Consider the following 12,303-nt stretch of genomic DNA (forward strand, 5'->3'; position numbering starts at 1 on the left):
TTTGTTGTAGCTTATAATTGTAAAAAGGTGCTTAAAGTATTTACTTAAAATCTTCTTACCTCTCCATTGGCTAGGAGAGTGTTCATTCTCTCCAGGAAACCAGAATCCAACACATTTGACTCATCCATTATAAAAGCTATTTTTTCATTTTTACAGCCAGAACGTCTCAATACTGTCCTAAGGTCTTCATCAAAATCTTCACCTGTATATTTTCTGTGAACCTAGTAAGATTTAACATTTGTTATGAACGTTTCAGTTTAGCTTTAATGGGTTTTTTTAGGGGTTGATATTTAACAAGTGTGAGTTTTGACTAACAGGCTTTTAAAAGGTAAACTAGCACACCAACCTTAATTTGGTAGACACTCAAGCCATTCATCCAGGCAACAAATCTTGAAAGGGTTGTTTTCCCTGCTCCACTGACTCCAATAAGCAGCAAGTGGCCCTGTGGCTGACGGAAGATTCTGGAAAAGAACATAACCAAGTATGTTTGACAAGTGTCAGCAACTTACTGAGGCTCTTCCTTGAACACCTAAACTTTCAAATTGGTACCAAAACTGACACACCTTTCCAGACAGAACCCTGCTAGCTGAAGGCCAGCGGTACATCATCTATGGACAACAATGGGGTCACACTCCATCCTGACTTACCCTGTATTCAGGCTACTCTGTTTTAGAAAAAAGTCTCTAAATACTATTTATACAAGCAGTAACTGAAGTCTGAACTTACCGGTCAATTCTTAACACATGATCCAAGACTTCATTGAACAGAACAAGTGGTACATCAAGTTCTTCTTCATAAAAGACTTTAAGCCTAGCTTTCACATAGTCTCTTAATTCTTCTTGATCCACTGGAATATAATCCTAGAAGAACCAGCATGGAATTTAAGACTAAGGGAATTTTTCTTAGGGATCAGTTTATGAGTAGATGAAAGCAGAACTATTAGAATACTTAAAGTAGCAATCCTCTACAAAAGCTTAAGAATGCTGTACTCAATTTAACTCACACAGGAAGATGTCCACAGCCTAGAGTTCCACAGATTGCAGCATGGGGTTTAAACACTATCTACTGAACCTACCATAGGATGAGTCAGTGACGCCAGTCACAGCCAAATGACAGACTTACATCAGCGGGGGAGGGGGGGGAGTATTTTAAACAGCCTTTTCTAGCCACTTGCCTTTGGTCATAAAGATGGGTAGCAGGCTACATGGACTTCTGACTTGACCCTGCAGGATTTCTATGGGTTGCCCAGCAGGATCACTTCAGATTGCAAAAAAGAGTCCACCACAAAATGTAGAATACTAGTATTGTTGAAGGGTCAACGCCTTATCCAAGAGATTCCATAAGCAGTAACTGTCAGCAACTTTCTGGGACTGTTACAGTGTTCTTCAGAAATATTATTTAATACTGCCTTTATGTACTGTGGTAGATCTTGCAATGGCATCCCTGGCGTAACAGCTATTAAGTTTGTGGTAGAGTTCACTTCAGATAATCATAGTGAGAACTTCTTGGAGATCAGTTTAACAAAGTGATGAGCACCAATTATCATGTTAATATAGTTATAAGAGCTGCATCACTCAGTTGCTCCCTTAAGTAGTTTGCTTAATTTTTATTTTTTTTTTTAATTATTTACCTTTGACAGCCAGTTGCTGTATAAGATAGGTCTGCTCATGGCTTTTTCTTTGTCAATATTGGGGAAGTGTTTCAGAGCAACCATATCAATGTTCTCATCAGTCCAGCGTCTCTCCTCATCTTCTACAAGTCTGGATAAAGAAACAAGTCAGTAACTACAACCCTCTGAAATGGGAGGATGTAATCACATCACATGGCAGTGCTATGACTAAAGTATGTTTCTGCTTTGCACAGATACTACTCCCAACAGTATCAAGTTAGAGCGAAGGGAAATATTCTCATTTGTATTCCAGCTATTTAACATAATGCACACTTCAGTTTGGTCTTCTAATGAAAGTTGGCAAGGAGTGGGGAAAATTAATTTTGAACCTTTTTTTTAATTTTCTTTTTCCCCTCTCCATCTCACGTTTATTTTACCTGTCTTGGAAGAGACGTAAGGCTTCATGGGCCCAAATCCTGATAAGGCCTTCAACTGGTAAAGTTTCTAGCGGTCTTAATGCTTCAAATATACCTCTCACCCATCGAGTCATTTCACGAGGTGAATAGATGTAGTGTGGCTGGGTGTCTTGAGTGAATCTCTCCTAAAAATTTAAACTTAGTTAGTTACTTAATTCCAAAGTTGCACCGTACTTTTTGCAGGCCTCAGCACTGCAAGATACTACTTTGCTAGCGTCATTCAGTGGCTTTTGCCAGAATGCAAGTTCTTGTATATGTGTCATTTATGTGAAAGTCAAACAATGTCTCTTAAATGATCCAGCATAAAAGGAAGACTTCTAATTAGCTTGGGGTTGTATTTAATAAGTTACCTGAGACATTGTGTAGAACTCTACCATAGCAGCAGTGAGAGGTTCTGCATACGTGCGAAGCGATGGGATCAGCCTTAGCATGGCACGATTGAATGTTCCATATATCTGAGTAAGTGAAGCTGGTCCAGGATAGTCCACATAAACCACAGGAACATGTCGTAAAAATCTGAAAGATTAGCATATTACACAGTACAGAAAGTCAAATTACAGTCTGTATTACTTTCACTATCTTTTGCCAAAATTAAATAACTGCTTGATTCAAAATTATCGGCAGTAACTGCAGCTGGTTTGATTGCTCCTTAGCGACTTGGACTAAAAAGCATTCTGAAGTACCCACAGCATTTCAGGCAGGTTATTCAAGAAGTGTAACAGTGAGTCCCCTGGCTGGCTGTCAGGGTAAGAACCAACTAGCAGTTAGTTCAAAAGCAAGGAACACCATTTCAGCACAGCTGGTGTTAAACAAGTGTATTAAGAACAGGTTACACAGTCAATGCTTCAATTTTGACCCCTATTCTGTTGCTGTATAGGAGTTTAGTAGATACATTACCTATGTGAAAGAGGTTTTCTTCCAGGATCAGTAGGTGGATTACATGCGCCAACAAACTGAATTCTCTCCAGCTTCACCCACGTCTGGTCTGATGTACGATAGAAACCTCCATGTTCCACCATCTGGGGGGGGGAGGGGGGAAGTATCAGTGGGACACTGTATTTCTCTGAAAACAACTGTTACAATATAGTTGATTACAAAGAAAAACAAACCTGTCTAATGAAGGATATGACTCTCTGTGTGCCATACTTATCCATATCTGGCAAGTTGATTTCATCGCAGAATAGCACCAGCCACTTCCCTAACTGCACAGGAGCCAGCACCACTCCATTAGGTGTACGCCTGTACTCACAGTAGTGATCAAAAGTTTTCAAGAGCAGCTCTGGAGTGGTAGCACTAGAAAAGTTGAGTCCAACCACCTTAAAAAGACAACAGTGAAAAGAAATAGCTTAAATATATTGAGGCTTGAAAAGAGCACACATCAAGAGTCTTGAAAACAGGTAAGTTTGGCTTTCCACAGTGTAAGTACATATACCATCTGTATTTCAGGTTACTGTCTGTATACTGTTTGCTGCCAGCTGCAGGTTCTCCATTTACCATGCAGCAGCGCCTCCTGCCCAACCTTGTACTTAGAACATCACAGCTTCACGTTAAGTGTTATTCCACCTAAATACACTGAAAGATGAGAGCTTAAATATTACCACAGATTTTAAAATACTAAGTAGAGGAATCCTCCTGTATTACTGAAGTGGCAAAGGCAAGAAACAGCTTTTAGATTAAGGATCTTGAGACACAAATTTAGATGCTGCTCAATGTAATTTTTTTTTTTTGCTATGTATACACATGACTGACTGAGGTGGAGTATCACTGAATTCTGGCTAGCATATCATTTCCATGCTAAATCAAGACTGCTTTAATCTTTATGGATATTAGAGACTTGTTACTATTCCCTAATTCACACATGCGCACGTGCACACATACACACACACTCTCTTGTGTACCTCCATGTCAGGCAGAGCTCTGAGAGCACTGAAGAGGGTCATGGTCTTTCCAGAACCTGGTGGGCCACACAGTACTAGAGGTTTGTGTTCTGCCAACCAAGTATACAGCAGTGCTTCATGGCGAACCGTATCTAGGGTTGGTACTACAACATCAGGAGCTGCGACTTTGTGTGTTTCAACCTCAATTTGAGGAACCTTGGATTGCCATGGCACCCATTCACCTGTAATGGACACCTAGGAGCACAAAACCAAGATCAATTCAGAACAGGAATACAGCTCAACCTCAGTTAAATTTTTTTTTTAAACCACAGAATAGTTTGTGGCATCAAATTTGATTTGTTTATTTAAACAGGCAGCTTGTTCACCGAACTGTGAAGCTATAGAATTTAAGGTAAGTCTAGCATTTTATTTTCCAGTCTCATCTCCAAAATGTAAAGCAAGCTTCTAAGGACACAAGGGTGCAACTCTTCTAGCATAAGAAAGGTTTACCTCGTAGTCAATTATAGGTATGTTGGGTGCAGTCGGCAGTGGCACAGTGGTGATTCTCCTGATGTATTCTCCCAGCTCTGCTCTCATTTTCAAACGACTGTCTCCAGAAAGAGACCAGAGTATTGCATAGACCAGGTACCTCTGTAAGAAGCAGCGAAAGCAGCTCTTGGTTTTGCGAGTAATGGATCACAACTTAACAATAAATAAAACCCAGCTGGCTGCAGTGACACATCAAACACTGCAGTCACTTAGCAGCATTTTGTATTTACCTGGATGTAACGCTCTAGTTGATCTATCTGCATTGGAAAGTCTGGATGATTGGCATTGTACTGGGCTACGTTGCGGCAAGCTTGATGCAACATGGAGAACAGAGAACCAAGACAGCGCAAGCGGGTGAGATCCATAATATGCTCCAACTTGAAAGCATGTTCAAGTGCTTTAGTTACCAGGCCGTTAGATGTGAAATACGGCTGCATTATTGTTGCAGCATCTCTCTGAATCTGTTGGGGGAGACAAACACTGTTCAAAGCACTTGCTTCTCATTTGATTACCAGGCAGCAGGAAATAAATTTTGTTTAAGGTTTGAAGTGCCTCATATTTTAATATTCTTCTAATCATGGTTATTGGTTATAAAAATGGTTGTAAGGTTCTACAACATGGTTATAAAAGAAAAAAAAATGTAAATAGGTGGTCAGTTTTTCCATGACAGGCTGCCATAGATGTTAAGTACTCCATACTACTTCCGATATGAGCATTCTTACTACATCATTACTACATTACATAATGTAATCTAAGTTATACCTGCAACATTGGGGATGCTGCTTCTTCTCCTTCATCTTCTTTGCCCTTTCGCCTTCGCTGAGCTTCCTCCTCACCTTCATCCAGAGGAATGCTTCTCAGTCTAGCCAGGAAGTTATTGAATATCATGTCTGTACTGAGAACATCCTCACTGAACCAGACCATGCCACACCTTGACACAGTAGCCAAAGTGGCATATTTCAGATCCTGTACCTCAAACATGATGCGCACCTGAAGAGTAGAGATTTAAAATAAAATAGTTTGAAGTAAAATCCCCCCAAACAAAAGCAAAACAAAACAAAAAACTATCCCCCCAAAGCCTTTAAAAATAAATTAACTTGTATTTAGCTTCCGAATAGTGAACAGCAGCATTTAACTATCCTAAGGTAAGTTCATCACTATTAACTGTTACCGCAGACTTTTACATAATCCACAAAGTTTGTCTTACAGGGTCAAAGTATAATGTGAAATGTCTGTTTTCGCAAAAGCTCTTAACTCCAGCAAACCCCTACCTGAGATGAGCATTACTCTACTTGTAATGAGAAAAAGGGACAGCACTAGTATGTTTTAAGGTAAAAGCAACAAATTTATAGGACAGCAAGTAAACATGTAAAAGAAGTAACATTACATTTGGTGGAAGGCTGAGACGTTCTCCATTTGGCAGAGTCAGCAGTTTGTTGTCATCCAAAACAGAGTTCAAGTTCTCAACCCATTCAGGGTCTACATCACCATCAAAGATTATCCACTGACGTTTTTGCAGTTCACCTCTCACATTGTCTATGATTCTATTAAAGAAAATATTTATTTCAGTGGAGAACAAAGACTTGGTAAGGCCAAATTATTAATGGCACTAATGTACTGTCTACTTCTCATTTGCACTATTTAAGACTCACTTTCTCAGGACATGCGTAAACAGGCCATCTGTCCATTCTCTGGTGTTTGGATCCAAAGTACCATAAAGGTGATCTTTGCTGATTGCTTTTGGATCTATAATATGAGCAACACCTTCCACACCCTCCAGCCGTTCAAGGGCTTTCAGAAGTACTCTCCAAGCCATACTCTTTCCACTTCCAGAGGGACCAACCATCATCAATCCATGATTTATCTGTGTAATCTGATACAGCTGAAGAACCTGTCACAGAAGAAATGATGTACCAATTAAGTCTTAACTTCAGCAGTCAATTTAAGCTTCTATGTGGTGCTCACTTCAGAGAAAGAAAAGAGGAAAAAGCTTTCTACCCTTTCATAACAAAAAAGGAAGTTTAGTCTTATGCATGAACTTCAATTCCACATTTTCAGTTTTATATTTTACCTTTTCAACCCACATGCCACCAACTTCTTCTCCATCACCATAGGTAAGGTACATTTCCTGACACACTTTCTTAAGCTCCTCTCGCAAGGCTGTCATCTCCCCACGATGATACTGTACTCCAGGGAATACATCAGAAAGGAGACTGAACAGCAATGGAATGTCTTCTGCAACCAGTTTTGGTACCATAGTTTCACACACGCTTTGGATCAGGATCTGCAGAGAAAGTCACGTTTTGGTTAAGCTTTTTTTCTTAAGTTTGCTTTACTGACCGCATCTGACACGGAATACTTCAGTAAATACTGAGAAAGCACAAGACCAGGGTGGTCTTGGTATAAAGAATCATTAGTGGGGTTTCAACTTCGAAACCACACAATGATCTCCTATTGATTTTCAGTTTATACAACTGTAGTTTCTTACGTCTCTTCACCACACTTTGAGTATTAAATGCCGAGGAACTGAGCAGCAAATGAGCGTTATGAATGTACTACTTCATAAGAACAAGTCTTTCACTATGATTCAGGACTCCTAAGACATGCTCAACTTGGTGCTTCTAAGGTACCAAATTCCTACCTTTTGTAACATTACCATTTAGTGGGAAGCCATGCAAGCAAAGTAAACACTGTAGGGTCATTTGCTTTGTTTAGTATGCATCCTGTACTTTACCACAGCAGAGTTCACAAACACATTACCTCTTGTTCTGGTAAGTTCTCAGCAATTTCTCCCTCATCAACAACTTCACCACGCTCTTCTTTCTCCCGCTTTATCTTCTGAATCCTCTCCCTCTTCACATTACCTGCACTAACCAGCACACTTTTCAGTGCTCTCAAGCCAAAGTCATAGTGACTTTGGGAGGACAGCTGTTCATCACAAAGCCTAAGAAGCAAAAGAGACAAAACACAATTTGATTCTCTATAGGGACCAACACAACACTCAGTAAATGCCACTATTTACTTGAAATGATTGCTGCACAACATGCTTAGTGAGTTGCACAGAGCATTACAGCTTTGAACAATAAGCTCTATTTTTACTGACTGGAGCCAAACTTGTTACTCACTTGAAGAATGGTACTATCTTATTGGCAAGCACTTCAGCTGTACGGAAACCTTGGGAGTACAACATGACCTGGGCAATCAACTGACGGTCTGGTTTTGTCATTGCCAAGCTACGGAACAATTTCTTCAAATTGTCAGGCAGATTTGATCTGCCTGCATAGCCAGGATTCATGGTGATGAAGATAGCCATGTCAGGGCTCACTTTGACTTGTTTGTTCAGCAGCTCACAAGTAATAGGTGTTGCAGCTGAAAAAGAGAATGCATTTAGTTACAACTGAGCCAGCAATCAATCGCCCTGAGAACAGAAGGCATACTTTCTTCTGTTTTAGTCTCCTACAGCAACGGACAACAGACCCTCTAGTACTGCAACTCACTCATACATATTTCTACTAGCTGAAAGTCACTTCAAGGTTTTACATTTTGATAGAAAATGGCTTCTTCCTTGTATTGTTTGGGAGAAATATAACTGAGCAACAAAACAGCATGAAGGACATTAGAGATGCTGTACAACACTATTAGGAACAAACAGTTACATACTCTTGTCATAGTTGGGGTTGGAATGCTCTCGCAAGGCTTCCTGGATGCACTGAACTTGCTGTGACACAGCAGAGAGCATACGCTCCTCCAGTCTGTTGAACTCATCAAAGCAGCCCCACGCACCTACTTGGCAAAGTCCCACAAAGATGCGTCCCATTGCCTGCACACACAGGGGGAAAATTCACTGAAGCTACATGATCATTCTTGCCTGTGCATAGGCAAAGACAGCAGAACGGAGCACTTCATACAATGCATTCAAAGCAGGAAGGAGCTACATTTACATGCAGGTTACCACCTTTATAGTACTGTAAGAGTTATAAAAGGGTTCTAACTGACTTTCAGATGTTCACTGCTTCACAGAATCACAAAATCACAAAAATGATCACAGCTTCCTATTACTACATACTGTACTGCCATGTATTCACAAAACAGTCAAGGTAAGTCCACTGCATGATGTTTTGTTTGCTGATACTATTAATACCAAGTGCAGTTCTAGTCCTTCATCACAAGGAGGATACTAGGATCACAAAACATTTCAGAAGAACAAATTGGATGGCCACAGTATGATGAGGCTTCCACCAGAAGGAACAACCTTTAAGGTAGGATTCTGCAAAGGCGACATGAAGAAACGTGATGGAGGCCTAAAAGCCACTGGTTTAGGATAAATAGGAATCAACTGTTCACTGTCTTTTCCACTACAAGAAGTAAGGAGTCGTTAAAAAAGACAAAAGAAGATGCTCCTTCATAAAATGCATAGTAATGCAGCAGAACTCTTTGGTAAAGAATGCTATAGAAGCAAGTGTGCATATGGATTTAAGGGGAAAAATGAGTACCCAGAGGAAGATTCACTGGAACACGAACAGAGTAACCCATTTCAGCTTGGAATCTCTTGATCCTCACAACTATCAGAGGCAGGAAGGGGACTGGGGGCAAGGAAGGAGTATCATACACCATCTGCAACCTTACTACTCCCTAGCTATTTTCTTACTGGTCACCACTACAGGCTTTGGCCTTAGGGCTGATCAAATGGACTCCTGGTCTGACTGAAATACAGCTGTACAGAAAAAAACCCAAAACAATGGGCAACCTGGCAGAGTCCATTAAGTATCATGATTCCTTGTCCAGGTTTTACATTATTTTTTATATATACACCTGACTTAGGTTTTTATTTTGACATGTTTGCTGTGTTAAGAGTTTACAGAAGCATTTCATCTGGTTCTCAGTTTGAAGATGCCATTAATTTTGAAATATCTGGGTAAGCTTTCTTAGTTTAGAAGAATCTTTCACATGCTGAGGCAAACTCCAGTTCTGTCGCAAAGGATAATTTGTGTTAGTCTCACACTCTCATTTGTTCTCCAGTAAATCAGTACTATCAATGCAAACTGAGCAGTTTAAGTTCCTTTCCTAAGTCAGACAGTCTTAAGCCCCTGCCCTGCACTTCCTTTCCCTCCGTTTGCTGCTATAGAATTACCTGTTCTAAAAAAACAGAACCCCTCCCCCCCCAGTGCTCTTCCACACTTTTGCTTTAGGCATTTTTGGCTACAGAGTGTTTATATGACCTATAGATACTGGCTCAGTTAAGACTTACAGACAGTCATCTTGACCATAAACACTGCTGGTTGTCTCAGAGTTCTGAAGAGATTCCTATTGCTTGTTAGTAAGGACTAAATTTTTTAACTCAAACAGCTTACCTGGAAGTCAAATGTTTCATCGCAGTTGAAAACCAACACAAAGCGACCAAGCTGATGTCCAAGAGCCTTAACAGATTCCGTTTTACCAGTACCAGCAGGACCTATTTTTGAAGTGAGACAGACACGCTTCAGTATTTACCATCTGAGGAGGTACCACTGCCTACTCATGTAACCTGCCAGCATGATGATTCTGATGGTCCCCAACAAGAGGGTTCAGTGAAACCTAAAACTGTCTTAACTTCCCCCAGAAGGCTGTTTTGTTCTTCAGTATCTTAGCTGTAAGTGTTCTGCCTGTTTACATATAAAGCTGTTCTAATATGTAAGAGTTTATACACTTGTCTCAAGTTTTTACTGTACTACAGTACAAACTTACCAAATGGTGATCCTCCAAGTCTTGCCTCCAGGGCTTGTGTCATTGTCAGGTAACAGCGGTCAGTAAGAGGAGTCTGTACTAGCTTATCTTGAACACCTAGGTACTCAAAACCATAGTTGAATTTGGCATTTGCCATCTGAATGGAGAGCTGTTGCAACACATCTGTCTGTTTTGGGTCAAAGTAGAACCGCATTTGGCTGAGCCACTCAAAGGATTTGGAGTTGTCGATCTTGCTTTTGATCAGTGATCTTGTAACATCTCTCTGGTGCACCAACTCAGTGATCTGGAGAACAAAGTAACTCTTTTGACCCCAGCAATACAAGCCACTGCTAAGCCACTGCTAATAAAACTAGGAATCCTACAGCTTCCCAGATTATCACTGTGAACTGCTACCACTTCAAAATCATGACCTACCAACAGTCTCTGCCTTAAAAACTGTTGCTACAGAAACAAAATGAACAATGTTGACTGCTCTTGTTAAGGACTTCCCTAGCTTTCAGTGAAGCACTCTGGGCCATTTACTCTGTAAATCCATTACACCGCTGAACTAGGTATTTTACTTGCCAGAAACTACGAAGACAAGTACTCCTAACACAGACCAGGTATTTCCCTCTGAAAATCAAGAGAAGTAACCCGGGATGATTTTAAGTCACCCCACCCAATCCTTATCTACAAACAAAAGCATATAATAATTACAATAACGAGCAGCTTAATGAAGTATTTTACATTTGAATGAAGGTCAGTAATGTCTGTATTTGGAAGAGCTAGTCTGAAGATCAATTCAGTAAGCTAGCCTATAATATGCTACCATGCACTAAGCTAACTAGAGTGAAAAACTATCACCACCTACAGAATCAGGGCTTGATGTAGTTGCTTAAATTGCATGTAACTTTTTCCTAGAGGAAAAATAAGTCTTTTCATTTGGCCTGGTTTTGGCTGGAATGGAGTGCATTTTCTTCTTAGTAGCTAGTGCAGTGCTGTGTTTTGGATTTGGTGCGAGAACAGTGTTGACACCGGTAATACACTGATCTTTTCAGTTGCTGCTAGGTAAAGTTTATTCTAGGTCAAGGGCTTTTCACCTTCTCAGGCACTGCCAGTAAGCAGGCTGGAGAGGCACAAGAAGTTGGGAGGGGACACAGCCAGGGCAGCTGACCTGAACTAGCCAAAGGGATATTCCATACCATATGACGTCAGGCTGGTATATATAAGCTGGGGGAAGAAGAAGGAAGGGGGGGACATTTGGCGTTATGGCGTTTGTTTTCCCAAGTAACTGTTACATGTGATGGAGCCCAGCTTTCCTGGAGATGGCTGAGCTGCCTGCCCATGGGAAGTAATGAGTAAACTCCTTGTTTTGCTTTGCTTATGTGTGCAGCTTTTGCTTTACCTATTAAACTGTCTCTATCTTAACCCACGAGTTTTCTCACTTTTACTCTTCTGATTCTCTCCCCCATCCCACCACAGGGGGAGTGACCAAGCGGCTGTGTGGTGCTTGGTTGCTGGCTGGGGTTAAATCACATCACCGTTAAACTTCAAAAATCCTTACCTGCAAACCAAGAAGAGGAAAGGAAGTTTTACTTACCAAATGCTCCAGTTTCCTTCTGCGAAGAGGTGGCTGCTCCATGAGCACAGAGTCTGCCAGGACATTGAGTGTGACCTCAACATTAGCCAGCACAGAATGGAGAGGACTGTTGTCTCCAACTCCACCCATACCATTGAGGGCCGACTCAACATTCTCAGACCACGCAATCTGGGCTGACAGGACAACAAGCTGAGCCTGTGTAAGAAAAATCCTTGTCAGACAGTTTTTCCTCACAGAAGTAACCAAGCTGCGGCATGCTTAAGTGTTCCCTAATGATACCTGGTACTTGTCAATCCAAGAGATGTAGACTGCTGGGTCAATTGAAGTTGCTTTTCCAAAGATTTCTACTTCAGTAACAGATTCTGCAAGCAATTTAGCAAGGGTGACTCTCATTTCTTTTTCAACAAGAGTGAGCCACTCATTGATCTTGGGGTGTTCCGTGATGGAGACAGGTGTTTTGAACAGCACCTGCAAGTATTAGGTTTAAAT

At 40.9% G+C, this 12,303-nt stretch overlaps 1 protein-coding gene across 1 annotated transcript in view; it reads right to left on the bottom strand.

Annotated features, from left to right (window-relative positions):
* The window catches only part of DYNC1H1 (dynein cytoplasmic 1 heavy chain 1), a 46,065-nt gene that overhangs the window by 18,211 nt on the left and 15,551 nt on the right, over positions 1-12,303 (bottom strand). The window contains exons 25-46 of the mRNA XM_037394230.1: positions 12,094-12,282; positions 11,815-12,009; positions 10,236-10,518; positions 9,863-9,963; positions 8,172-8,331; positions 7,637-7,880; positions 7,272-7,455; positions 6,583-6,795; positions 6,164-6,402; positions 5,899-6,055; positions 5,274-5,501; positions 4,742-4,972; positions 4,473-4,613; positions 3,984-4,217; positions 3,195-3,401; positions 2,983-3,104; positions 2,436-2,601; positions 2,047-2,210; positions 1,631-1,760; positions 727-860; positions 347-461; positions 60-221 (exon numbers count right to left, since the gene is read on the bottom strand). Coding sequence (XP_037250127.1) covers positions 60-221; positions 347-461; positions 727-860; positions 1,631-1,760; positions 2,047-2,210; positions 2,436-2,601; positions 2,983-3,104; positions 3,195-3,401; positions 3,984-4,217; positions 4,473-4,613; positions 4,742-4,972; positions 5,274-5,501; positions 5,899-6,055; positions 6,164-6,402; positions 6,583-6,795; positions 7,272-7,455; positions 7,637-7,880; positions 8,172-8,331; positions 9,863-9,963; positions 10,236-10,518; positions 11,815-12,009; positions 12,094-12,282 — 3,999 coding nt within the window. The remainder of the gene's footprint in view (positions 1-59; positions 222-346; positions 462-726; positions 861-1,630; positions 1,761-2,046; positions 2,211-2,435; positions 2,602-2,982; positions 3,105-3,194; positions 3,402-3,983; positions 4,218-4,472; positions 4,614-4,741; positions 4,973-5,273; positions 5,502-5,898; positions 6,056-6,163; positions 6,403-6,582; positions 6,796-7,271; positions 7,456-7,636; positions 7,881-8,171; positions 8,332-9,862; positions 9,964-10,235; positions 10,519-11,814; positions 12,010-12,093; positions 12,283-12,303) is intronic.

This window comes from Falco rusticolus, chromosome 7 (assembly GCF_015220075.1).
Source record: "Falco rusticolus isolate bFalRus1 chromosome 7, bFalRus1.pri, whole genome shotgun sequence".
NCBI lineage: Eukaryota > Metazoa > Chordata > Aves > Falconiformes > Falconidae > Falco > Falco rusticolus.